This window comes from Pholis gunnellus (genome assembly GCF_910591455.1).
Source record: "Pholis gunnellus genome assembly, chromosome: 18".
Classification (NCBI taxonomy): Eukaryota; Metazoa; Chordata; class Actinopteri; order Perciformes; family Pholidae; genus Pholis; species Pholis gunnellus.
Window position 1 is genome coordinate 5,952,280 of NC_136545.1, and position 27,756 is coordinate 5,980,035.

The 27,756-nt window shown below is 43.6% G+C and overlaps 2 protein-coding genes across 2 annotated transcripts in view; one reads left to right on the forward strand and one right to left on the reverse strand.

Moving 5' to 3' along the window:
* tsc1b (TSC complex subunit 1b) overlaps nucleotides 1-16,583 on the reverse strand; it is a 22,608-nt gene extending 6,025 nt beyond the window's left edge. The window contains exons 1-16 of the mRNA XM_079178437.1: nucleotides 16,544-16,583; nucleotides 12,089-12,313; nucleotides 11,713-11,816; nucleotides 10,338-10,490; nucleotides 9,453-9,597; nucleotides 8,869-9,023; nucleotides 8,707-8,780; nucleotides 8,422-8,600; nucleotides 7,507-7,625; nucleotides 6,055-6,220; nucleotides 5,846-5,967; nucleotides 5,186-5,279; nucleotides 4,657-4,764; nucleotides 3,245-3,875; nucleotides 1,654-1,697; nucleotides 232-398 (exon numbers count right to left, since the gene is read on the reverse strand). Coding sequence (XP_079034563.1) covers nucleotides 232-398; nucleotides 1,654-1,697; nucleotides 3,245-3,875; nucleotides 4,657-4,764; nucleotides 5,186-5,279; nucleotides 5,846-5,967; nucleotides 6,055-6,220; nucleotides 7,507-7,625; nucleotides 8,422-8,600; nucleotides 8,707-8,780; nucleotides 8,869-9,023; nucleotides 9,453-9,597; nucleotides 10,338-10,490; nucleotides 11,713-11,816; nucleotides 12,089-12,197 — 2,370 coding nt within the window. The 5' untranslated portion in view covers nucleotides 12,198-12,313; nucleotides 16,544-16,583. The remainder of the gene's footprint in view (nucleotides 1-231; nucleotides 399-1,653; nucleotides 1,698-3,244; nucleotides 3,876-4,656; nucleotides 4,765-5,185; nucleotides 5,280-5,845; nucleotides 5,968-6,054; nucleotides 6,221-7,506; nucleotides 7,626-8,421; nucleotides 8,601-8,706; nucleotides 8,781-8,868; nucleotides 9,024-9,452; nucleotides 9,598-10,337; nucleotides 10,491-11,712; nucleotides 11,817-12,088; nucleotides 12,314-16,543) is intronic.
* A 2,882-nt stretch (nucleotides 16,584-19,465) lies between these two features.
* On the forward strand, nucleotides 19,466-23,126 carry gfi1b (growth factor independent 1B transcription repressor). The gene is made up of 7 exons (XM_079178589.1): nucleotides 19,466-19,600; nucleotides 20,025-20,125; nucleotides 20,402-20,560; nucleotides 20,679-20,911; nucleotides 21,049-21,186; nucleotides 21,972-22,137; nucleotides 22,567-23,126. Exons 2-7 carry the CDS (start codon nucleotides 20,032-20,034, stop codon nucleotides 22,743-22,745), a joined length of 969 nt encoding a protein of 322 aa, XP_079034715.1. The 5' UTR covers nucleotides 19,466-19,600; nucleotides 20,025-20,031; the 3' UTR covers nucleotides 22,746-23,126.
* The last annotated feature ends 4,630 nt before the right edge of the window (nucleotides 23,127-27,756 follow it).

Here is a 27,756-nt window from a genome sequence, read left to right on the forward strand (position 1 = left end):
CAGCTGTTTGTTTTTTTTAGCGAGGGCAGGGACGGACACTTAAGACTTTCTTTTTTAACCATCACACAAAACGTAATTACTGTGCAACATGTTCAGCCGATAACTGAGTGAATGAGTCAGTGCTCCACCTCGTTGTTTACACTTCATTCCAGAAGACAAAACATTTAAAACTGTTGTTTTTGGGGTCTCTAACAGGGCTAATCTGTGATAATGAGCGCGTTGCACACTTGCCATAGCGTTGTTCTGCTCCTCCAGCGCGGTGGCGTTGATAATGCGTCGGAGGAGGCGTCGGTTGCGGACGGCGTGCTGCTCCCTCTTGTAGCGCTCGTACAGCAGCTGGTTGTGCAGCAGGAGCAGCTGGCTGCGCAGCGTGTGAAGCTCGTCCAGGGGAGCCGAGCCTGGGGAGGCCACGGTAATAACAATGTAATTAACACGGTCACACGCCTGACGCACATACACATGAGTAGAAATCAACTCGATTATTATTCAAGTGTGGAATAGCACGAGTGACTTAAGGAGATTTCGCCAAGCCATAAACGCTGACAGCATTCTGGTGTAAATGTCCATCATTCGCTATAAACAAATCAAGTTTTACGTATCTCACTTTACATTTGGATTATAATGTGCGTCATAACAAACATAATGACAGTCATGTGATGCATATATGCTTTTCTTTCAGATTATTGCAGTAAGTCATTACATATTTTCATGAATGAAGCAGTTATCCATGCTGTCTTCAAAGCCACAAGACTCCTTTGACAAAAACTGTTATTGTTCCTCGCAGAACACAGGAGTTTCTTAGCTGCCTTAAATGTGTATTTTTGTATGTGTTATTGTGGGTCTTTGATGGATCCAAACTAACCCTATAAATACCAAAGTCACACAACAACAACAAAAACTCATCATGGCAACTTCCTTGTTCCGCAAGGTCAAATGACTGTTTTTGTCAAAAGGAGTCTTGTGGCTTTGAAGAGGACTTCACGTTGGAAAGGGCTGTCTGACTGCAAAGCGGTGAAAATATTGTAAACAAAGCATACACTTAAACTAATATTGATTTTTTTAAGGTGTCTAAAATGCGTTTTGCTGCTGCCCCTGTCCACAGCAGAACATTGCATCGTTCAAGGCTGCCGTTTACCCAGTTCATCACATTACAAAATACATCTTAAATGTTGTACTCTTCCACCCCTACAATTGGCCAACATTACTCTGGATACAGAGCTTCACTTGTTAACACGTACGAAGGGAAAGAGAGCACAGAAGGAACATTTAAATAGAACATTCTCCTGAGAATTTGATCCAAGACCTTAACAGTGTGCCAGAGAGGTTTCATCAGTCGAGTTTAGTTTGAGATGCAATCAAAATGACATGACTTCTATCAGCCAACCAGGGGATGATGATTCAATTTTAGAGTTGTAATTACAAGTTGGTCAAGAGTTTTAACAAAACAGGCTCTGCGTGACTGTGGGAACTCTGTGTTTCTGATTAACTTCCGCTGAACAAATTCCCTGTCTGGCTGGGTAACATTTCAACAGGCTGTTCATGTCCCGGAGCTCGTGACGAATCACTAGTCAAGCCTGAATAACGCTCCATCTGCAGTCTTCATAATGGCTTCTTTTATCAGTGTACGGCAGGCTAGTGCTGCCAGTGTTTTACCTCCAAAGTGCGTCCAGTCAGCTGACTTACTTGGCAAAGGTAATCTGGAAGAGCAGAGAACGAAAGAAAAACATTTTAGAAGAATGATCTCTCTGGGATGTTTCTTCTCTTTAGTGATTCATGGCAGTCAGGATGTGCAAGGATATGATCATTTTCAGCAAGCAAAAGCAATTTAAATATGTGTATACGTGGTTCAGAAAAAGTAAGAGTTTCTGGTGTTGAGGAGGGAAAAAAACTATTATTCTGTTGCTAAATTCACCAACGTTTCATTGATGAACAAACTATATCTCAAACCAGGTTTTACCACAACTGCTGAGGTATTCATAAGGAAACACTGCAGCGGCAGAGGGCAGCTTTAGACGGCCCAGACTGCACTAATCTACATGGAGACACAACGTGGGTGAAAAGGTGTGGAAAACACAGGTTAACACACACACACACACACACAAAATGGAGATATAGCCCTCCACATGTTCCAATCTCATGTCCGGACAGTACATATAAAAGATGTCCATACACAGCCAGGATACTCTTAGATCATCTTAGCTTAGCATAAAGCATGAAGGGGGAAAACGGCTAGCCTGGCTCCGTCCACACAGATAACTAAATCCTCTGACGAGCACCTCTGAAGTTCACTAATTAACACCGTATATTTTTTGTTTTACGTGTATTACGTGCCATTTCTTGGTCAGGAATTGCAATTTCCTGGAGTTTTGTCATTGGCGTGAGGTTGCTGGACAACCAGCAGAGACTTTTGGGTTTTTATATATATATATATATATATATATATATATATATAGCCTGACTGTAGCTTGATATCTATCAAACAGACATGAGAGTGGTATCGATCTTTTCAAGATTTTGCTCTCCTGAAACACCCAAAAAATTGATTGTAAATAAATTTCCCTATTGGTCATTTGTCTCAGCTGTAATGTCTTTCCACTGATTGTATTCCCTCCATCCGGCCCGTGTTTGTCTCCGATGAAGACAGCCGTCGGGGTGATTGGCCACCGAAATGATCGAAGCCAGATCGTTCTGTGCTCAATGTGTACTTTGCTGACACGGTTGCATTATTGGCCCGGAGGACCGGCTCACTTTGTGTTTGTGTGCGTGTGTGTGTGTGTGAGAAAGAAAAAGGGGCGAGGGATTCTGAACAATGTCGTGCTTGTTCTAAACTGGGTGTTTCCTTTCGGCCGCGGTAACAGACTGGAAACAACCCAGACAGGCTGTTTCACAGTGACCAGCACATCGAGACACACAACACCGTTTTTCACACCGACAACACACTCCAAGTCTAGAGAACAAAATACCTTCTCCACGGCGGCACAGTCCTCTACATGTGTTCAGTTATTAACGGGGAATCTCTATACCACATGAACACACCGATCAATTGTGGGTGAATCATTCAAGAAATGCTTGGTATGGGATTCGGTGAGTGCTGGATGGAAAAGGTTTGCACAAAAAAAAAAGTGCAAAAGTCAAAATGTTGGGGAAAAACCTGTTCAGGTGTAAATGACTAATAAAAGATAATAATAAACTAAAAGCCAGAAAACTTCAAATCGCCTGTGCGGATGAGAAGCTAAGCTCTTACCTCTTGAGAACTTTATCATGGGTGTCGCTCCCCTGCTGAACAAGGCGATCCAGCACCTCCAGTGGGGAAGCGGTCGCGACCCCTTCCTCCTCCCCGTCCTCCAGCCCCTCCTCCCGCTGCAACAGCCTCTCCAGCGCCGCCTTGTGCACCGCCTCCGTCGTCTTCTGGCCCACGAAGAGCGAGGCCGCCCTGGGCAGGGCCAGGTCGAAGAACGACTCGTAGGGCACCGGCGCCGGGGTCTTGCCGCACGGGCTCGGGGAGAACATCCCGAACTTGGCCACGTCGTCGTCCGGGGCCGAGGGGCTCTGGTGCAGGTGGTGATCGATGGGGGTGAACCCTGACTGGAAGGACCAGGACTGCTCGAGGCCGAGGGCTGAGCTCCTGCTGTCGCCTGCTCCGCCTCCTCCCCTTTCGCTGGTACTCGCGGTGGTCTCCCCTTTGTCCGGCGTGGATACCACACGCCGGGAGTCACTGGCGGGACCTCCGGGCTGGATGTCGGAGAAGGTCTTGTCTTGTGCCTGACAGCCGGTCAGAGTCTCCGTGGTGAGATAGAACGGGGAGTCGAAGTCCCTCAAACCCGACAGCTCCTGCTTCTCCTCGGTGATCTTCAGCAGCTCCTCTGTGATGGCAGCTGCAGCAGAAACAGCATATGGGTTGATGGAGGTAGACTTAAACCGTACATATTTCTAGTGTGAAGTACCTGCTATCCCGCACAGATACAAACAACAAGGTGTCTGGGATTCGGTTTGGGTTTGTTTTTTTTCCCAAAGAGAGAAGGGAAATGTTTAAGTCGAAGCAGCTAGCTTTGGCAGCAAGAGCTTGTGGCATTTGGCAGATGCTTCCATGCAAAGTGCTTCATAGTACTGTAGGTGCATTTATTTTTAGTACGAGTGGCTCAAGTGGGATTTAAAACCAGTGACTGTGCAGAGATAGCTGAACACAAGCAGGTATATAAACAGGAGTGTGTTAGCATCCTGGATGTTTAGTCAAAGTGTGTGAGCACAGGTTCATTCAGAGCGTGGGATCCAATTAAAAACGTTTGGGTTCAGTCAAAACGTACTGAATGACTCTGAAACAGTTGTGATGTCGAAATGATGTTAATCGCACCAAAATGTATGGTCTCCGCAATAGGATATCTCTACGCCTACGGCTGTTTAAAATGGAGCCAAATATTTTCATGTCAGCTAAAGAATGAATTTGGGCAAATTGGTTTATCGATACTGGAACAGGCTCTGGATGAGCAAACCTGGGTCTGGCCATTTCAGTGGTTTGGCTGTTAAAACACACCCACATGCGCACAAAGCAGTTTCACTCCTGTCATTTTCCTTGTATATTTCCATGAACAGCAGATTTTGGTTGTGTGAGGATACCCACAATTACGGCTCTTGGATCTATATCAAGTGGACACTCACCCTCTTCCCTCTCTTTCTCCGTCCTCAGCTGAAGCTCCAGCTCCTGTTTCTTCATGAACACCGACAGCTCCGTCAGAGTCATGGAGACGTTCTCCGCAGCTCCCGCTTCTGATGAGGGAGAGTCACACAAGTGTGGGTCAGAAACACGGCGTCTCCAAAAAAAAATTATTTTTTTTGGAACGTTTGCTCCTCATTAAGATTAACGAGCCAATTTTGCTATCGCCAATAGAGATCGGTAGAAGAGACAGGTCTGTCTGTCAACACCCGAGTGGACTCTTGGATCACGTGGTACATGGAATAATCATCACAGGAGGAAAATGTGCTTTTTGAGGCAGACAGAGAGTGAAGTGCAGTAAAAATAACAAATATTACTGAAACTTTTAACCACGACAGATAACTTCCTACCCGGGTGAAATTATTAACCGTGCTTTTCCACGGGTTCATTTTGGATGCGATTGAAAATTGAGGAGCTGTGAAGAACTTTACTTTGAAATTAACGACTATTAAATCACAGAGATGAGACACTTACCTCTGTTTGTTGCTACTTCCGCACTCTTCTCTGTATCTTTCACTGGTTCCTGTCTCACCAGTGCAGGCTTACCACTTTCTCCATGTCGACGATCCTGGAAAGTCACAAAGTTTATAGTTTTAATTCATTTTCATTTATCCTTTACGTTGTAGTGAATGATGTGGGATTAAAGACCTCAAGGGAAGGCTCTTATTGTTGCCTACTTCTACATTCATGCACCAGAATAAAGAACATTTATGAGACAAAAAGCACCCCATAAAATGTCTTTTTTTTTAAAAATCTGACTCCTGCTGAGAACCAATAATATGACTGAGGATTTCAACTCTTTTCTCCCGATGCTTCACTTCAAAATCAAAGCATGTTAATCAATTTGGCTCCTGCTGACGAGGAAATGAGTTTTCAAGACGATACAAGTTAAGATTATTTGAATTGGCTGACATGTTTGTCATATTTGCTTGGACGTTCGTAATTAGCAGCACAAGAGGAACAGTCTCCTGAATAATTAAACTATTGTGAAATTCAGAAAAGCAGCATTTGCCTTTTTGCGCTGAAAAACAAAATAATTTAAAAAGTCTGTTTAAAAAAATAGACATCTGTCTAAAGAAATGTAAACAAGAAGTGTTCAATTGACAATTTTAAAATGGAGGGGAGAGAGCATACCTTTCTTGGTGGACTGGACTGGACTGTGTTGGCTGGTAAGGAGATTATGGGGAAGTCATCTGATAGGGTGGGAGGTGGGGAAGAGGTGGCCGGAGTGCTGGAGGCAGGCGTTCCTTTTCCTCCTGCTCAAAAACAAATCAGTGGTCAGCTGAAGAGAAAATTCCAGATCAGTGCACCAGCAGCTCTCTTGTTAACGTGCGAGTGCTGACCTGATGTGCAGTGGAAGCGGCCGGGAAGGTGTGAGGCACTGTGGGAGAGCTCCAAGTTGGGCGACATGCCTCTGGAGGAAGGGGGCGTGGCCATGCCACACAACGAGGAGGGGCTCCACAGAGGGTCCTTCCCCCCGCAGGAAGAGTTGAGTTCACCGGTGGAGCTCTGCGAAGAAATAGACCCAAACGAATTACAGCTCGGACAGAGAAACCACCACAACACAGACATAAAAGGCCGATCTCCAAAGTCAGAGTTAGTGCTACGTTTACACAATAGTTAGTCAGTCAGGTTGCGTTGACGGTCTCAAAATCTTATATTCCACCTTGCAGGCTGAGGGGTTGGATTGGGGTGTAATTACATGGTTTATAACAGCTATAGGCCAACTCAGAGACAAAAATAAAGCAGTGAACATTTGTACATATTTTATGATATAAAACAATCTCAGAGGAAAATAATGAGATTGGTTGCTGTTGTTGTTGGGCATCTAGTAACTAAACCAATCACGGGAAGACGCAAGTCAAGATCTGGGTGGCTCACCACCTCAGCTAAACAATTTCTTGTGGGGGAACTCTGAGTTGGTAGTTAGGACTCACTCTAATATCCAGATCCTTTGGCAGATCGTCCACCTTGCTGAATCACTGACCTCTGACCTCCCTTCAGAAAACGCAAGTGTTGCTTTCGGGATCAAATTACTGCGTTGTTACCGTTATTGCTGTAATGATTGTAACTGAGGGAGGAGTACTTCCTACTTATTGTACTACAGTTGAAAAAACTTCATATAACATCAAGTGATATGATTCTGGACACTTTCACGTTGTTGATGAACCTTTACTGAAATATGTGACTTAATATTAATTTACCTGGTAGTGACAGTGGAGCAGGTGGAGGCTCAGCATCTTGCCCAAAACGACAATTTCACTCAATATACCCACAAACCCCCCCCCCCCCCCCCCCCCCCCCAAAAAAAAAAAAAAAAACATTAAATGGCGGGTCTCCAATGTTTCCCGTCTGTCTGGGACTGAGGGACTGTAACGCAGAGACAAATACTCAGACAGACCCCCATAGGGGGCAGAACACCCAGGCCCCCTCCTTCCTGTGGTTGGCCCAATAATAGAGAGGGAGAGACGGCATCTCCATGGCAACCAGCCCGCGGGAGTGTCTACAGAGGAGGTGGCGGGGGGGATGACTCAAAAACTGTCTGTCCACTCGCTGCCTGGCGGCATCTTAAAAAAAACCAAACGTTGCTCTGATTGAGGACATTGTGTGGTTTTCGGAGGGAAAGCACTGAACTCACTCTGCCTGACCGGTGACATATGGAGCAGAAACATGACCACGTGTACAAGAGCTGGCAGCAAACAGAAGCTTAACGACTAAAGATCTGCTACCACCCCCCCTCGATCAGCTACCTTGCGTCTCAACCAACATTCTGACAGCGTTATGGATGAGCTTACCTGCCGTCTGGAGGTCTGTGGGCTGCGGGGGGAGGACTGCGTCCCTGAGAAGGGGGGCAAGGACAGGGGCGGGGGTAGCGGCTGCCGTGGAGTCGAGAACGGGGTCGAAGAAGAACTTCCTGTTGTCAAGAAGACAAACAGTCTGATCAATCCTCAAACGGACAAACCTACTGCTCTTTAGGACACTGCTGTTTGGGGTTTGTCCTTTAAACCAGTTAGAATACACAGTGTTTAATATCAAAAACACAAGGGCTGTACTACTGCAGCACATACTCATCATATTAGTAGCACAACCAGTACCGACTGTTAATAATATCAGAGGGATGATTCCTTTTGTTTGCACTGTATCCAACATACTATTGCTAAATTTACATGTGGACAGAATGATGCACTGAAATGGTTTATTCCTTCAACAGGGACACACAAATTCAAGAGGTTAGCTGAAGTTTTGCCAATATTTTTATCTGACTGTACATTAGATCTATATATGTGGTTTGTGTTCCCATATCGCTATATTACCCATAAAATATATGTGTAACATCCAATGATTATGATTGCAACGTCCTGTCATAACTACACATGTAATTATTGTCATCTTCCTGTTGTATCTTGTGTTAACCACCGATTCATTTTGCATTCGCTGTACTGGTTTTGAAAAAGGTAGTGTGAATTTTAGAACCCGACTGATGCATCAGCATGTCCAATATTATCCGCCAAAAATACATATATTATATTATGTATAACTGTATTTATTGGCTGATTGTATTAGAAACAGTTTCCACATTGCATAGTTTTTCGACCAGGGAGCAATGACGACTTCATTTTTCACCAAAAATAAAACGAATGTTTATAGTTATGTGCTTCCTGTATCGTTGGGGCTCTACCAGGTGTCATACGTATGAGGGGTTTACTGACCGAAGCTGCTGTGGAGGTCTGTGTAGGGGCTGGAAGTGCAGTCTTGTGGTCGCAGGTGGACTTGGGGGTAAAAGTTCGCAGGCATGTTGGCGTAGCCCTCCTCACAGGAGGCCTCCTTGGGGTCTAGAGACACTTTGGCACATTCGATGACGATATCGTGGATTTCATACTTTTTCCACCTGCAGCAAAAGCACAGCACCAATCGTCAAGGAGATGCGGTCATCTTGGAAAATAAGATTAAACACTGAATTGTTCCTTTACAAGGCAGAGCAGTGCAGGACTTACCTGGCGGGGTCGAGCTCATGGTCCTTGGTTCCGGTCACCAGTTCTGGGTGAATACGAACGTGTTCAAGCATCGGCTGGATGGACGATTGGACACAAAATCTCCATTAGTACTTTGTATTAATGTAGAGTGACAAAGCACGGCAGCAGGGGTGAGATCCTCACCTTCACTACTTCCTCAAAAGTTTCCATGTTCTCCTTCATGCTGTAATGGGAGCGCAGGTAGGACACAAAGTTGCAAGGGTACATGCCGTAGAGACGGTGGAAGAGTGAGTAGACGCTGGCGTGCAGGTGGATTAGGTAAACCTCCGAAACGTGCCCTGAACGTGTCAGAAATAGCCAAGGAAAAACTTGAAACACTCTCACATATTCAACGAGAACAGCAAGATAACTGTCTACAGTTGTTTGTTTTGGCCCATTTTGTCGTCCCAGATGTCCTCCCCTTTCACCAAAATTAGATTTTCACGCTCCAGTTAACTGCCTGCATGGCTGCGAGTTCGAACATCATCTCAGAAGCCTATGAGTAGTTGACTCTTTGGTAGATGAGATGAAAATACAGTAAATACAATATTCAAGTTGCTAAAAAGTATGTACAGTAATAAAAGGGATATTTTCTGCTAGCAATACATCATATATTATTATCCTGTGCTGTACTAGAAGTTAGTGTGTGAGTAGTTACCACCCCAAAGACTAGCTGGGGCGACCCATTCATACACGCATGTTGCACCGACGCGACTGGAAGCTCCTACCGGGATTCTTAAGGTTCCAAGACGCCAGGCGGCCGAAGATGTCGAAATACTCCCACAGGTGCTGCTTCCCGGCTTGAGGGATCATGGGTAACAGAGTGATCAGCACCAGCACTCCGGTTATCAGCACCACTACGTCCGTATCCGTCTGCCAGGACGTTTGACAAAAGACGGTTTGTGACAAAGTCAGAGATTGAAAAAGTTGAAATGAAGAACTTTTAATTTGTGATTTGACAAAGACGGTCAGTTAACTGTCGGTGCCAGAATGGGCCGGATATCCTTTAGCTGGGAGAGGGTTGAGGAGGCAGGTAGTTGGTTTAAAAGCAAACACCAGCCTATTGCAGCATACTACGCACATAATCAATATCTCATTTGATCAAACAATGATTTGCTAAAATCATGTCTGAAATATATGTAATAAGCCGAGCGAAGTGGAATCTTATACTTAAATCAAAGAGCTATTGACGTAACGGAGCTGTCTCACCTCACTCGTCACTACCGCAATGCATTGAGGGATATTTATGTTGCAGAAGGGTCCAATAGTATGCAATTCACATACTGTTGGTTTCATACTAAGATTTCGGATATTCTAAAACTGTTTTAGTGCACTAAACAGCATAAGATTTCAGCTCAACCAATGCTCGAAGAAGTCTACCTGTGCTGTTACTGAGGGTGTGTTATCTACACGTCTGCTTGCTTTGTTCGCAAATTAAACAAATCCAAAGAAATATATATTTGTTTGATGGAGCACCGAAACCTTAAAAGGAAATTGTAAATTATAAGAGTCCGCTCAAATATCACACATGCTATGAGATTCTAAAGCAGCTGGAGCAGCCTCTCAGTGCCTTGACGAGGTCTTTGCTCACAGAGTCACAGCTGGGTGGTTACCTTGAGGCATTTGAGCAGCGACAGCAGCAGAGGGTATCGAGCGATCTTGTGGATCCAGGACGGCTGCTTGCGGATGACATGGCCGAGCAGGGTGAGGGTGGGCAGACGGCAGGCCTGTCTGGTCATGCACTCGTTCATCTTGTCCAGAAGGTGCTGCGATGGGGAGGGAGGGACAAGCAGAGTTAGCTCTGTATTCAAAGGTGGCTGGATAAGGAGAGGAAACTATCCTGAAGGAAACTGAATTTAGAATTGCACTTTTTCTATATATAGATTATATATTATTAAAGTTACACAAACAAGTAGCAGCTACAAATCACCACTGCGATTCTACGCCGACCTCTCGCGGAAGTTGCTATGAGCGTTTTGATTAGATGCAAATTAAAATCATAGGAGACTGCAGAAATAATGACAATGACCTCAAAGCCCTACACCACCAACACACCCACATCTTAGTTTGCTATGGCAATATGCAAATACAAAAACAACAACGACGCACTGGATGACATCACTAAGAGCTAAGGACAAGGCCACCAACACAATTAATGCCTATGTTCGTACAGTTTCATTATGCGAGTGTCCTGTCCTCTGTTTGCATCAACAGTGCTTTCATTTTACTCGTCTGGTTTTTTTAACTTGAATTTTGTGTTTGTCTCAAAATGAGAATCCAAAAATGAATGAAGCTGTTGTAGCTTTTTAACTGTGTTGAACCACTCACTGTTATTTAACCTCCTGTCAGAGTGAGGGAATGGTTAGGAGACTGGGGGTCTATGGTGAAAATACATCTTCTGAATAAGCTGTTTGAACTTACTGCCCCACTAGCGACTGAGTTAAGCTAACGAGCTCGAGGAGCTTCCTTTTCCTTCTTCATTATTGAACACAATTCCGGTCAGATGTAAAAAGAAGAACAGTGGGGAACAAAATTTAGAATTTTGGTTGCAGTCAAAGCGGACAGTTTAACATCCTTCACCGTCTGTACTACGGGACGTCCCACCCCGTAAATAAAATGTTATCAGACCTATCAGCTTGTACTCTTTTTCTAATAATTGTTTTACTTACGTTTACAACAGAGTAAACTTTTTAAATGCTGTATAGAATAACTGATCATGATGGAGTCTGTTTAACCTCTGTGTTAAGTATTTTACATGGAGAGCTAGAATCCTATATATATATATATATATATATAAAAATCAGATGCACCGATTGCATGTCCCTCTCAAACTAAAGAAAGTCAAAGCATGAATCAATAGTCACGGGGAGAGGAAAGCAACAAAAAATAACAGTTGAGCAGATCCTCTAATCCAGACGATTCAATCGGAAATAATTGATTTCACCCAAAAAAATGTTGTTGTTGTTTTAAATCCTGTGCGTCTCTCACCTTATCATGTGGCTCTCTGACTGAGGAGAGGATATGCATGGCCTGGGCAGAGTTCGTTTCCAAGAAGTAGTCCACCAGCGCGTTCAGCAGCATGGACCCTCGCTCTTTAAGGAAAACAGGAAGGATAATTGAGGAGTTTGTTTATTTCTTTAAGAAATAGCAGTGAGCATACTCAAACCAGGATATTCCCACCAACAGTGGCGCTACGCTAAAAGAAGAAACGTCTGTGAAAGGAGATGGTAAAAAGTACATCAAGCCTGGGTGATGAGGCACAGGCCAAACTGACAAGTAAAGTTACAATTTCTCAACGCTCCCCAGATATCTGAACACGCAAGGATAAACAACTCTGACGGCAAAACGAGCCAAGCTGCCCTACCAGTGCTGAGCTGCTCGTTGATGAGGCCTCTGATCTCATCTAGCTGCTGGAGGTCGGAGGTCTCAAGGAGTGGGAGGAGGTCCCCCACGTTGGGCTGCTCCCTGGCCATGGCGGTGGCAGTGCTGGAGGGGGAGGCAGCGTCTGTGTCTCTCTCTCTCGCGGTGTCCGTCCCTGCCTGCCTGGAGGACTCCTGGGGCCACCCACCAACACAGTCTCCAGGCACCTCTACATCAATTCATAAACATTCCCAGAATTAGCGAGCGCTGTGATCTGGGATTAGTGGTCACATGACAATACCGACCGAGTACTGGGAAGCAGGGTTTGTGCTCATGGAATTTTGTCCAAACTGGTAACTCATCAAAATGACTCAGACATGTGATGTGGTGTAGTTATTGGTGACAACGGCGGAACTATAATCCCCAACGGGACTGTTTTCATGAATTAGCACAAGTAGCAAAGCTCACTAGCACACTGTCCGCTGGCAGCACGGGCTCGCTAATTGAAATGGCAAACCAGAAATGATGAATCACTTAAAGCTAGCCCGGCATCAAACAACAGACAAGACAACGTTAGTGGCTAGCTGGTGATAGTATAGCGGAGCGCTTAGCAGCTAAAGAGCCAGATGTTTACCTCGGGGGCGGGTAAGTGGAGTGCTAAGCACTAAAAGGACAGTTCATGTTGGACTTTCATATACCAAGTGGACGCAGACAGGGCACCAAATGGATGTTAATGTTGCTCTGTGTGTGTAAATATGCAAGCTTTTTGTCAACACATTAGCCCTCTTAACTTTACAGGGTGATAATATGTCAACGTTGTATTTTATAGCTAGTTGCACTGCCCCCAAGTGGCCAACAAATGTAATGCAGGTGTAAGGAATTATCGGTAAAACTGGACAGATTAAAGGGTTCCCATATGTTTTTTGGTTAACCTCTACTAGCGCAATGTCTCGTGCACACTAACGGAGCACACACACGTGCGCTTGCACGAGGCGTACATGCAAACGTACGGACGCACAGGTGACGAACCGATCGTGCCTGCCAAAAAGCCCTTTCCAAAGCAGCCATTTTGACATGTCATAGTGAACATTACCCACGTTTACCCTGCAATGACTTGTCAAAATGACTGCTGTGAAAAAGGGCCTATGGTTTCACACTATATCCTCAGATCTTCAGGTGGTGGTGACATACCGACAAATGCAGCAATTTCTCAAACGTTCAATGAGAACAGGCCCTTTTTTCACAGCAGACGCGTTGACGCACAGGTGTCCCCAATAACGACGTTAACAATGGCGCGACAGCAGGACCCTGAAGCTGAAGCAGCTAAATGGAACTCAGCCCTCGTTGTCGTCATCATTTACGTCTGTGACTTTCCTACTGCGACGTGTCAACGTGTGTTCGGTAAAGAAGGCTTACATATTGTGTTACTGAGATAAGGAAATAAATCAAAGTACAAACCCAGCAGTCTAATGACAAAGCACATATTGAGCTACGTTGTTCAACATCACCATATAACATGTGTATCTCACCACACTTAACGAACTGGAACTAGGTTTATCCAAACCCACAGCATAGGACGCATTTTGTCACGCACTTATACTGAACATATGCATAGACCCAAACCTCCACACTTCTACAATGTAGAACAAACCCACAAAAGTTTAGGGAATGCATTAAGACAACAGATATGGTGGAAAACTCCCAAGAAGTAATTAAGACAAATATATGACCTGACCACGCCAAAGATTACTTACTTCAATCTTCCCCAAGTTTAATTTAGGAGCTGCATTTACTATTTATTATACCCTGACAGAAATTCTTTAAAAACACCACCTGGCCTAATGTGTTTACCAGTTACAGCTTATTAGTCTATTTATGTCGTCTGCGATGCATTTCGGGCTAGACGCAGAGTCACTCATTCAAATTAAGGAGGAGGCCAGGGAGAGCCTTGCAAAATCTCCCATCTGAAAAACAGGGAATAAATAATCCTGATGGGCAGGTCATTATCGTCAGGGTGTCTGCACCCAGCAGCTAATTCTCCAACGGGAGTGATGAATCAGCGGCAGAGAGCCTCATCAGCTCCTAAGATCTCCTTTCGACACTTAGGACAAAACACTCCACATGCTGGAGGACGCATCCCACCAACTGTTCCATTAGCGCGGGATAGTGAACCGTCCCAGCGCAGTCACGTGCTACCAAACAAGCCAACAGGAAGCAATTAATCAAGCATCGGATTTTATCTTACTTCCAATAAACTCAGCCAAAACCTATCATGATAAGGTTATTTAACGATACACACACACACACACACACACACACACACACACACACACACACACACACACACACACACACACACACACACACACACACACACACACACACACACACACACACACACACACACACACACACACACACACACACACACACACACACACACATTAAATATTTTGAATTATTTTTTTCCTCATTGAACTAAGAGAAATGCAATTGCTTGTGTATCACGATATCAAATTGCGGTATGATTCCATGGAAAGACGATACATAATGAAGTTGAAGTTAGTTTGTGACAAATCAAGGATTTGATGATTGAATGCTCTCCTGTTTGTTGATTCACAGAAGAGGTCACGGCCCAAACGTCTCCCTGTTATCAATTAACTGCTCGGTCACGGGGTTTGGGAGTCGGGGTGCGGAAAGCCAAGCGAGCGTCTTCGGTGGCACAACCACGAACCCCGCTCAGTGTGAACTCTCCGCAGGACACAAAGAACCTTTATGCAGCCCGAGCACTGGAAACTACATTTGGCAAGCGGTTTACCAACAGCCTCTATTTTCTCCTGGGTGAATAATCAAAAGCAGTTTCATAAAGCACACAAACAGCCTGCTCAGTGCACTCGGTGCTCTCGAAGCAATGATTTTCATCAACCCAACCGAGAGCCGGCTCATTTAGCTAAACAGCACATTTCCTTTTATCTGCTTGCTGCAGGAGATGAAAGGAAATGTTGAAGTGGTCTGCTGGACCAAACAGGGCTTAGGGCAACAACTGACAATTATTTTGAGTAGATTACATCATGTTCAGAACTATTTTTGACTTATAATAATAATAATGACAGCTTTCTGGTCTATTAAATGTCAGAAAATACAGCAAAACACTGCGATGCCTTCAGGTGTCTTGTTCTGTCCAAAAGCCCAAAGACTTTCATATCACATCATGTCATATTCATTGATTTTTTTTTCCGCCAATATCTTTTCTGTCGGTCAACTAATCAATTCGTTGACTTTTGACTTCAGCAATAATTAGGCTGAGTATTATCCAAACGTTTACTTCCTTTATAGAAATTAAACTGGAACCGCCAAAATGACCGAACAACACCTTTTTAAAACTGTTTCTGAAAAACATTAAAACCTCTACGAAATACAGGTTTTAGTATTTCCTTAAATTTTAAAACCGCCAGTGAGAGGAACACTTTGAAACTTAAGGAAATGAAATGCACAGCTGAATAAATAAAATACAATTCAAAAGTATTAGAGCATTTCAGAGACTATCTGGTCAGACATTGAGCACATGACTTCAGTACTCCTGTAATCCTAGCTACAGCCCTGTAAGATATTAGTGTATTCATTAACATTAAACATGGTGACAGTCCAGCATGATGTGAAAGATGGGTCGAGGAGGTCAAACTGTGAAACTAGTGAAGCATTTTGTCTGCACGGTGGCAGGAGAGCCTGATGACGAATGAATGAGCACATGCTAGCAGGATATTAATGATTGACATGATAATCAAATGAGAACAGGTGTTGTCCATGAGTGATTGCAGACGAATGATATCAAGCAAAAGGGATATGATGCAGAAAGCTGCAAGAGATATGCCACTGTGATGCATTATGAGGCAAACAAATAAGCTAATAATAAAAACCCCACAAAAGGCTACAAAGACAATCCGTTATACCGACTTGCATAATGACAGCCATGCCGGTCAAAGCCCGGCCAGAGAGCCCGGCCAGAGTCCGGCCGAGGTCTGAGAAGCAGCAGAGCTGCTGCTGTATGTGGACTGACCACTGGCTGCTGCCTGTCGTAAACAACTCGCTGAGAACAATGGGCAGGGTTGGGTTTACTTTATCCGATTATACAAACATGCAGGAGGCTTTCCTCTGGTAAAGAGACAACCTCTTCAAACCCAACAGAAAACGCAGATAGAACCACAATTAAACGTGCAAAGCATCAACGTCTCCATAGCCCATCACCGGGTCTTTCCAAAAACAAGTCAGTCCCAACGCAGAGAGCTAACGTTAGCTGGGAGCAGCGACCCACACTCGGTCGGGGATTCATCTTGCCTGTCAGCCGCGTTGTACCGGCGGAGAAGCAAGCCGAACGCCTCGTGCGCAGTAAAACCCGTCACATGCGTTGAGATTCGCTGCAAGAAAACCAAAGAAGACATGAATAATCGGACCTGTTTACCTGTTAGAGTAGCTGCACTCCACAGGGCGCCGCCATCTTTAACACCTCACAGCCAATCCCGCCGCAGTCAGCCTCCGCTGTCGGGCTGCATGCAAACTAATCCCCCAAGTTAGCGCCTCGCAAGTCGCAACCGCAACTTCAACAACTTTTTCACCAGAACAACATCTAAAATAAACTTGGTAAATTATATGTATGAACACAGAAGTAGTATTCAATTTGTAACCCGAGATATAGTTTTGCTCTGCTGCAGAGCTAAGATTGTTGTTCCCATCTCCCCATTGGTGGAAGGATGAAATGTGTGTAATGCGGTTTCGCGTGACCCACATGTGAAGAGCGCACGCGCAAATTAGTTGTTTTTTTATACCAGGTAGTGAGGAGATTAATGTGGAACTCAATTAATACAAAAAATAAATACAAATATAAAACAGATGCAAAATTAGGATGTATGCATTTATGGAGGGGCATAACTGAGATACTGAGGCAACAAATTACGAATTTTAAATGAAGTAAGTATTAGTTCTATATGTTTGTAAGTCAGAGTTATGAGGTGATGGTTCAAACTGTTTTATTTACATCCTTTATCATAATTGGGACTTATTTTTTTACATTTTTAGATGTAAAAGGTTAAAATTCTAGCCCAATTATGATGCCATAAGTTTAACCAAATAAAATGGTTACTTACCAGAACTTTTACGTAACATGACTATTTTTGGTTTGCCATTCCTGACATCTTATCTATTTTTTTGACTTTCCTGCCATAAATGTACTTCCATATTCTCAATACTATAAGCTGGACATTTATTTAACATGTTGGTACATTCAACCTAATATAATATGTTGCTACGTCTGTCTCTATGAGATTTATTCTGATTGAGCTGCTGGCTAAACTATATGTTGGGTGCTATACAGTGTATTTTATTGATATTCATATTCGACCAAGGCTTTACATGAAGCTCTATGAACTTGCCCATCTTACAAGTAAGCTACTTTTTTTATATATATAAACAGAGCACAAAAAGTAAGGAAATTTGTGTTTGGTAGATTATTTCTTTGTTGTAACAATGCTTCTTGGCAATAAATATACCGTTGGAAAGCCTGTTTATTTCCCGTTTAAATGGTGCCACATTTGTAAGGAACATGCATTTGTGGGATGAGCAGCAGCGATGAGTATGTGGGTTGCGCCCATGAAAAATGTGCCAAATCTTCTTTGCCAATGACTCTTGTTTGGTGTTGTTTGGTGGATTGGACGATTGAAGTCTGAAGAAACAAGACATATTGGCAATTTAATATTTTATTCATTTAACAAACAGGAGCCTCAGTAGCGTGCGGAAGAACCATACACAGCCACAACAGCCTGGCTCCTCCTCCTCATGCCGGTCACCAGCCTGGTCACACACTGCTGTGGGATGGCATCCCATTCTTCAAAAAGCATTTGTCGCAAGTCAGCCAATGTGGTTGTGTTGGTCACTCTGGCACGAACAGCACGCCCAGGCTGATCCCACAAGTGTTCAATGGGGTTGAGGTCAGGACTGCTGGCAGGCCATGCCATCCTCTCCACTCCCAAATTCTGGGGGTAGTCTCTGATAAACCCCGCTCTGTTGGCATTGGCAGAGAAGGGCGCAACTCACATACTCAGCTCTGTTGCTCATCCCACAAATGCATGTTCTTTACAAATGTGTCACCATTTAAAAAGGGAAATAAACAGGCTTTCTAACGGTATAAGGTGTATTGCCAAGAAGCATTGTTGTTGTAACAAAGAAATAATTTACCAAACACAAATTTCCTTACTTTTTGTGCTATGTTTATGTAAAAACTGGTGTGTAACCATAAAGTAAGCACACATTACATAAGATATTTCTGCTTATTAATTGCTTATCTACTTAAAATTTGTTCAAAAGTGTTGTGAGATAGTCACAACTGAGTGTAACTGATTCAGAGGTATTTTATGGATGAATAAATACAATTAAATATTATAAATGCATCTTTTATCAACGTCCAGGAAATACCCAAAGTCCCAAACTCCAATATAAGCGTCATGATTTTAGATACACTCACTCTCCACAAGATGTCGCACTTGCACTTCTTTCCTCGTATAAATCCTCTCCTCCTCCTCCTCAAAATGTTTCTCGACTCTTCGACAGGAAGTTATTTTAACAGCATTTGATTAAAAAAAATAAAATAAAAAATAATAATAAAAAAATAAAAGAAAGAAAAACATAAAAAAGCTCACTAATTTTGTCATTTCAATCTATCTTGTCACTGTGCACATGCGTGACACCAGCATCCTCAGTGTGAAGAAATCTCTTGTCTGAATATTGACATGCTTTAATAAATAAAGACAGAGTCAACAGTGTCGATCTCCCAGACTGGTTTGGTGTGTGTATCTTTGGAGGAGCTACAGTCTCATATGATCTTTTGGCCGTTTAAATCTTGCACACAATACACAGCATTACTCCAAGTAAATCCTGTAAATCAAACATTGTGAGGTGGAAATAATATTGTTCGGATTTTGTTCGTTGGAAGAACTTACTTTTGTTTCATGCTTTTTTTATGAAAGAAAAAGTAAATTGATGTATGTTTGGTTTGAATTTAAATGTATTTCTAACAGCGCAATTAGGCAAAAGTGAAAACAAACTGTCTTTCATTTAAAGCACCAAAACGCTGTACTCGAAAAGAATAATCATGAGCTTCAATTTTATCATTTGACCCTAACGTTTTACACGATATCACTTTGTCTACACTAAACGTCAGGGACAGCTAAGGCCCCGTGCTCGATATGCAAATATTCATACAGGTTGGCCTTCTCATTGGTTGAAACCACAGTCAGATTCTCCTGCGAAATTATCTGATTGAAAATCAGGGCGGGGAGAAAAAGAGAGAGCAACAAGTGTGATGGTTTTCTTTTTAACACTGCTTTGCTTTTCTGACTTTTGGGAAGGGATTTTTTTGCGACGCGTCTTTCCTCCGCAGAGCCGCTTCACACCCTAAAGAAACGAGGACAAATATTATTGTTAATAACTGCTCTTTTCCTTTCGACGGGGACCTGCTCGGTTAACGGTGAGTTGAGATGTGCCGACGACAATAACTTCTAGACCCTGCGAGTGAAACTTTTGACGACTTGTTTTCCCCACAAATAATTTAAACATCTGAAATATTTAAACTTCACGTCTGTTGGCCTATCGACCAAGTAGAAATAAATAATAATTCATATTAATCAATTAGTGCGTGAGTTTAATATAATAAATTCAATAATAACTGAGTAACGTACCTGCAATTAACGACTGAAACGCTAATTTCAGAGTAGCCGGACTGGAATTATATATATTAGTAACATCTTACATTAAAATGCTTGTAGTGGCCGTTTAAAATTAAAAAAAATGACATAAGCAATATTTTATTGACAACCATGCTATATTTCAAAATACTTTATCGTGTCGCTAACGATCTTTGTGTGTGTGTGTGTGTGTGTGTGTGTGTGTAGGATCAACATGCCCCGGTCATTCCTGGTGAAAAACAAGCGGTGCTCGTCCTATAATGTTCACCGATCAAACGAAGACGAGCCTGAGGCCCCAACGTGTAAAGGTAGGACTCGAAAAAAAAAGAAAACTCTCTGCTACTACTCGTGTGTCTTTATTTTGAAGCTGCTGCTGCGTTCGATACACATGCATATATACTCTATTACTGAAGTCATACAGTTCTACACCTCAAGGTTAATTCCGGATCAGATGCTTCTTACTTAAACAGAATGTCCTCCAAGAAGTATTGCAGTTGTTAGAGTATTTACTTGCTGTGCAATCACACAGAGCCCTGTCTTTTGCTTAGAATTCAATCACACTTTTATTTGCTGTGGATTTGCAGAAGACTCATCAGAGGTCCAGAGCACAGAAGACAGTCCTCAGTCTTCCCCTGCGGACCGCTGCTCCTTTGAAAAGGAGGAGGCCGAGCTGAAGCCCTTACCTGCTCACCCAGAGCCAGCCAGACCCCCCGTGGCTCCCACACAGCCATACTACCTAAATGGTGAGCTGCCAGTGCATTCATCTCTCATCTTTTCCTGCCACCTCCATAAGCTTTCAATCCGATGTGTGATTTCGTCTTCATTTTGTTTGTGTTTGCTGTACGCGTGTTCACCCCTCAGAGCCCCACATGGACGGATTCGCTCCTTACTTCAAGCCGTCGTACGGCTGGGAGACGGTGCCGTCCTCCTACAAGCTCCGCCAGTTGAGCTTCAGCCCCACGGTGCTGCAGCACACCAGCGACCTGTACGGCACCCACATCAGCCGCAGCCCGCAGCCTCAGCAGCCTCTGGACTGCAGCACGCACTACTCCCCCGCCTCAGACACCTACTACCACTGTATCGCCTGCGAAAAGGTGAGCGCAACATGTTGTTGTTGTAGTTGTGAAGCTTCTCGTATTTATCGAGGCCCAAAAGGTCAAAATCTGTGATCAGCTGGAGATTCCGTTGAACTTGTCAGCCACCCATATTAATGGGCTGCCACTCATTTAAGGTGTTCTCAACGCCCCACGGCCTGGAGGTTCATGTCCGGAGGTCGCACAGCGGAACCAGACCTTTCGGCTGCAGCATTTGCAGGAAAACCTTCGGCCACGCCGTCAGTCTGGAGCAGCACATGAACGTCCACTCTCAGGTATGACGGTGACTCCGAGATGCTGAACAACACAACACATTACACGCTTCTGTTTAGTGGGCTACTATAGTATCTAAACGTTGCTATACACTTCCCTTAATCCCCGGTTTGTGACGTAGGCGCTTCGTTAAAAGTTGCTCTTCTCTGTGCCCAAATTGAGACGACCCGGGTGACATCACTATGACATCACCGGGGTTATTATGCATCTGAAACTTACCTGAGTGAAGTTCAAAGTTTGTTCATTAGTTGTTGAGGTAACTTCACTAAACATGACAAGATACGTTTGATAGATACGAAGATATGAAGTTCATTAAAGATCGTTAAACTAAACTAAATGGTAATGGTTTATCTATTTACAATTCTTTAAAAGTTTAGTTGATGTCACAGGATTAGGTTTTACAATGTATAACTGACAACAAACTAAAACTGATCCAACAATCTCAATACAAGGTCAATGGAAGAGCAACTTGCAGGTTGACTTATAGTTTGTTTTTACTACATTTATACTTAACCTTCCTGAAAACGTAAAAGTGAATGCAGGATTGTATATGCTTTACATGACGTAAGGGCACACATTCAGAGGGGAAAGTCGCGGTTTTGAGCAATGCTTTTAAAAGCGCTGTTTTTCCAATATTGTTTTTTTATATTACGTAGTCTAACGGAGTTGCTGTCCTTCCCTTCGTTTTGCTTTGATGAATCTGTCATCGTGTCAATTTTTTTTTCAGCGTCATAATGAATCGTGAAGCTTCAACCTTTCTGTACTTGTGCTTTCGTCCTTAAATCAGGAAAAAAGCTTTGAGTGCAAGATGTGCGGCAAATCCTTCAAGCGCTCCTCCACGCTCTCCACGCACCTTCTCATCCACTCGGACACGAGGCCTTACCCCTGCCAGTACTGCGGCAAGAGGTTCCACCAGAAGTCTGACATGAAGAAACACACCTACATTCACACCGGTTAGTCACACCATGCAGATTGTCTGTTACAGCAGGTGGCCATATATGAAACCGTCCATGGCTACTCTTGCTGTAATCGTCATGCTTTCCAGGTGCAGCATGCAGGAATTGTTTCCAGGAGTAATATAACTACTGATAAATCAGAAAAAGAAACTTAACCAAATGTCCTGTGGATTTGCATATCTGGTTTTCCTGCTTCATGCGGAGCTCTGTGAAAGGAAGTCTATGTGAATCTGAACAATGGCATGATTCTTCACCCGTAGTTATGCATGCTTATCTTTTTTTGGGGGGGGGGGGGGGGGGGGGGGGGGGGAAACACATACCTTTTATGGTGCGCATAACAAACCTGAACTTCTCTACACAAATTATTTGGAAAAGATTTCTCGCTGGTTTATTAATGTTTGTGTGTGTGTGTGTTTTATTTTGTAGGTGAAAAGCCTCACAAATGCCAAGTGTGCGGCAAAGCGTTCAGTCAGAGCTCCAACCTGATCACCCACAGCAGGAAACACACGGGCTTCAAACCCTTTGGATGTGACATTTGCTCCAAGGGCTTCCAGCGCAAGGTGGATCTCCGCCGGCACCACGAGAGCCAGCACGGCATGAAGTGAAGAAGAAGCACCGTAGCCTCATGTGCACCTTCTATTCAAACAATAACCTGGTATTAAGTTCTGGTTGAAGGCGATTTAAAAAAACAAAAAAAGTCACCTGTATTATGAAGAAATTGTTCGTTGATGAAAATGTATATGAGTTAATATATTGGAAGTGATCTCTCAGAGATGCGTTTACATGTGGATGAATGCGCTTTTGTCCTAAAGATTTAAAATATGCTTTTGGCTTTTGATGCCAAAAAGGCAGCAAGAACATTTTTGGTTTCCTATAATTTATTGTGTGTCAAGTGTGCTTGATGCAACGCCTTGTATATTAGCCTATACTTTCTGGAGTCCGTGTGTGTGAGATGCTAAATGCTTTCCGTTGAAATAAAGTGTAAAAAAGCAGGCACATCTTTGGTTGTTTCTTCGAGACTAAGCTATGCAAAGTGAAATGTAAAATCATTTGCACCTTCCAGGCAAAAAACACACGCGCACCGTTTGTCTATAGATGAGCACTGCAAACACACTTTATTACTTCAACACTCGCCTCTTTTATGTGTGTTTTTCCAGCCACTCTCACGTCGGAGCAGGATGTAGGATGACTATAGCGACATGTAGCCTCGGGTGAAAATCTCTTACGGGACCAGAGATAGAGTGTGTAATGGAGTAACGCTGCATTCAAATGACACGCCTGGAACGCCATGCAAATCCCAAGCCAGAGAGCTATGCGTTAGCGGGACAGTTGGCTTCCGTTTTTAAGGCTCAGCAACTTCCTCGAGAGACAAAACCGGCTCTATAATCTCAGTAAAAAAAAAAAAAAATCACAATTTCACAAGCTGTCAGAACTTTGGCCACACACCCTTGCATACATGGAATGTAACTGCTTGGCCTTTACAGTGTATTGAGTCCAATGGGATACAGGGATTAATACAAGGCTGGGGAAAAGGGATTGAGCTGTTACCACACCCAGCCAGCCTGCTGGATTAACTTCAACAAACAAGCGCTGGCTCTTAACGAGGACTCACCACCTTCCTCAAACACCAAACCTGTTAGGACATTAAGCTGCTCGAGGCAAATCACATCATCACCGGTGCCTTTTAAATCTGATACCAACTGGATGAACTGTTGTCAGAGTTTGCAGAAATGTTTTGATCTTTTTCAGATACATCAGCCCAATTGTTTCAGCTGCTTAGATCTAAAAAACACTTAGATAGATATATAGAGAGCTAACTGGGACTATAGAAAACACATCACACCTGTACTGAAAACGCTCCTGGCTGCAGGTAAAGAATTGAAGTTAAAGTGTCACTGCTGGTCTACAGGGCCCTAAACAGTATGGCTCCAAAACATATTCCCAAGCTGCTCACTTGCTGTGGCCCAATCAGATCATCAAGCATGTGCCTCGAATGCAACGAGAATTAAAACTAAACCAGGTGAATTTGGTCAATATGATGCTGTTCTCTGGAACTGACGATCTGAGATCTGCGTGCAAAATTATTGATATAGAAATTAAAAGAAGTGATCATAACTTCCCCAAAAGTGTATTATTCAGCTACGCTGTGCCACGGGGAGCCACTGCTGCAGAAATCAGTGTCTGCACAGGGAACAGAGGAGCCATGAGGGCTTACGGTCTGGCAAACAAATCTGAGGTCTTTATGCAAAATGTGTTGGTATTGCCAGGGCAACAGGGCCCGTTGTGATCCACTACAGTTAGGACCTGCTGCATCCTGGTCAGAGGAGACAGAGCAAATCACAATCGTGCACAGGTAACCAACAGAAAGAAGGGAGATGCAGGGTGGGACTTAACAAACAGGACATGGGTCCTGAAAGGGGAGGGGTGGTGGGGTGTGTGTGTGAAGGGGGGGGCATGCATGCACCTGTAACATTCCTTCAACTGTGTACAATTGTATGAGCGTGAAAAGATTGATGTGGAGTCATTTTGATTTAATTTAATGTAATGTTTTTAGCAGGAAATAGCAGATGAGGACTGTGCTGGAGTTGTTTATGTGGTTACCCAGCTTTTGTTCATTTGCATGTATGTTGCCTGAGGCATTGTAGTATCCTGAAAGCTGCACATTTACTTGATGGTTTTTCCAACAGTTAGGGCGCCACCTGGAAACCGTTTCTCAGGGAAGTGGGTTTTTTTTTTAAATCAGAAGCTGCACGAAAAGACGCATTGAATATATTTTCAAAGTATTGTTTGCAGTGTGACAGAACATGTCTGCAACTTTGCTGCCTAAACAGTGGAGTAACAGCACAGTCTGACACCAGAAACAGTCTCGGCACTAACAACAACAACGATTCACCAAATCTGTTCCATCCAAGAGACCATTCAACAAGTAAAAAAAGAAAGAAAAATCAAGTTCCCAAACATCAGCGCTGTGCCTCAAAACCAACACACCCCAATCCAAATGCTGCTCCGTCTCACACAGAACCTAAACATGGCAGAAATTTGTCTTGCAAATTGGCTGCATGCAAATGAACGCTGGCCGGTACTGTGGAAACGCTGCAGGATGGAAGGACGGCCTGAGGCATCTGAGGCACATTCATGGAAGAAAAAGAGGGAGATCTAAGAAAGGTTGGAGTCTGAGTCATCGTTTACCGTTGGAAGATATCCACCACTACCGTACACAAACCTTTCGTCACAACTAACATCTCCAACTGATCTGTTTTTGACACCCCTGCCCCCCCCCCCCAAAAAACCCATTTACAGTTGTAGGACCCAGATTTCTTCTCTGTTCATTAATCTTTATCTGATTCTATGTCAACTGTTTCAGCCGTTTCAGCAGCTTAGCATCCCAATGATTTGTTTTTCATGTTCCTCATTACAAACGACTGAAACACAATCCTTTCATGTCCTTCATAAGATTTTGCATTTGATGGAGCAGCATGTTATGTGCTTTAAAATCGGGGCCAAAACGTGTAAAACAAGAACGTTTGAGTCCAACTGGTTCATTTGTTCCGCTTTATACGAACAAAGATGGTTTGGAAGTTGAACTCAGGGGGTAGGTTTGGCTTTTATTCAAAAAATTAAAAATAGTTTTTATTCAAGTGAATCACAGGGAAGAGGTCAGACAAGATGAAGCTGCAAATAAGTAGGCCTACAAATCTGTATGAGAGGCGTGACTAATATACACCTGTGCAAAAATACCACATTTCTGAAGTGTAATTTTATAAAGAACATAAATATGAGATGCAGTAAAAACAATTCTGGCATTTGAAAGCGATTGCATGAAGATGATGCAAAGAAATAATGAGTGCAAGAACTCGGAGCATCCGTTAATCAACAGGGAAAAGCTGGAAAAGTTTTGTTGCTGAAGATCCGGAACACGTTTGATGCATAAAAACAAGACGTATCAGTGAAAGTTATAGGCCCTGAAGTCATAACAACAACCACAGGGACGCTACGGAATTGCGTTGCCTTTGTAGACTCAGTGTTGAGTGACATGCCAGTGATCCATCACGTTGTTCTTTTACACCGACAGAATAATCCAAACAGAAACATGAGCTGTCAGCAGATTTCCTCTGCATGACTGGACACAGGGAGATGCTGTGTGATCACATCCGCTGCTGTCACACAGTGTCGGGGTGAGATACTATTTGATTGCCGGTGACACTGTGTTGTGGCCCAGCACATCCTGCGCTCGCACAGATAAGTGCGGCGACCAAACATGCACAAAAGGCCACGCCTACAAAAGTGTCATAAAAAGACCAACTTTTCCTCTAGTGGCCTTTTTCTGGGATTTAATCGTTTCATAATCGTCCATTTCACAAGTAAGCAAATCAACATGATGGCTTCAAGTTACATTCAGCCAGTTATCTTTACAAGTTTACACTCCAATGCAGGAAACGGAAAAGAAAAACGTTGACGTGGTCACAAGTGAGAGCCCCGTAAATCATTTTAATTTTAGTTTCTAAAGTGTGATGTTCAACGACCTGTGGACTCTTTGTCAGCCCACAGTGGAGCACTGGCAGCCAGTGCAGGGACATATTTACATTCATTCCTCGCAAAATGCATTTGCATTCGTCGCAAAAGATTAACTTATCGACACGCCCGGTCTGCCCATGAAATATGCCAAGAGTGGCGAGTGCTGATACTGGCTGGGGCGTCCTGGGTACCAAGCGGTCTTGGATCTGAGCCATGTGGTGAGCGGTATCCCAGGAACCACATGCCATCCCCTTCACTCAGTCCCCGTGCGTCCCTGTCAGAAGCTGTCCGATAAAAGCAAATAATGCCATAAAAATGGACGACTTGATGTGATGAATAATGTATTCTTATTTTCTTTTCATTGATTGTGTTCGCTCAACGTAACGCTGAAAACTTAGCAATACAATTTTAAAGAAGGCATCATAGCAAGCAGAGGATAGGGTCCCCTCCAATGGGTCGATAAATCTAGAGGTTCATGACATGATAAACAGGACAGGAAACACTGATGCTACTGAAAATGAGATGAATTTCATCAAACACTCCTCTGGTCTCTGCCTTTAATTCGGTCCAATTACTGGATCGATTGCCTTGAAATTTTGCACAAACATTCATGGTCCGCAGATGATGAACCCTTATGACTTTGGTGATCACCAGACTTTTTTCTCGAGCGCCAACTTTACCTGAAAGCAACGCTGTGCTAAAGTTCAGTCTATTTCACTCAAATTACTGGATCATTTTTCATTTCCAGGCCTCTAAAAGTCATCGTTAGTTTTAGTCATCGTGCACAGACTTATTCAACCAGTGACGTGGGTCAATATTTTGCATTTTGAGATATTTAAATAAAACGGCTTGTGCAGTAACGTGACAGCTGTGGGCGGAGCTTCACATCCGAGCCTCTTGAACAATTTGCAAAAGTGCAGCGAAAGCAATCACTGACACTGATCTTTAGTTTTGCCTACAGAGAGTGACAAGGCTTCGTAGGTGCGGCCTAAGGCCTACGTCACACGTTCAAACATGGCCATACATACAGAAAGCCCGTCCAACCACGAAACAGCCAGCTGCAGGCCCAGAGGACGGAGGTGCAGACGCTGAGAGAAGGGA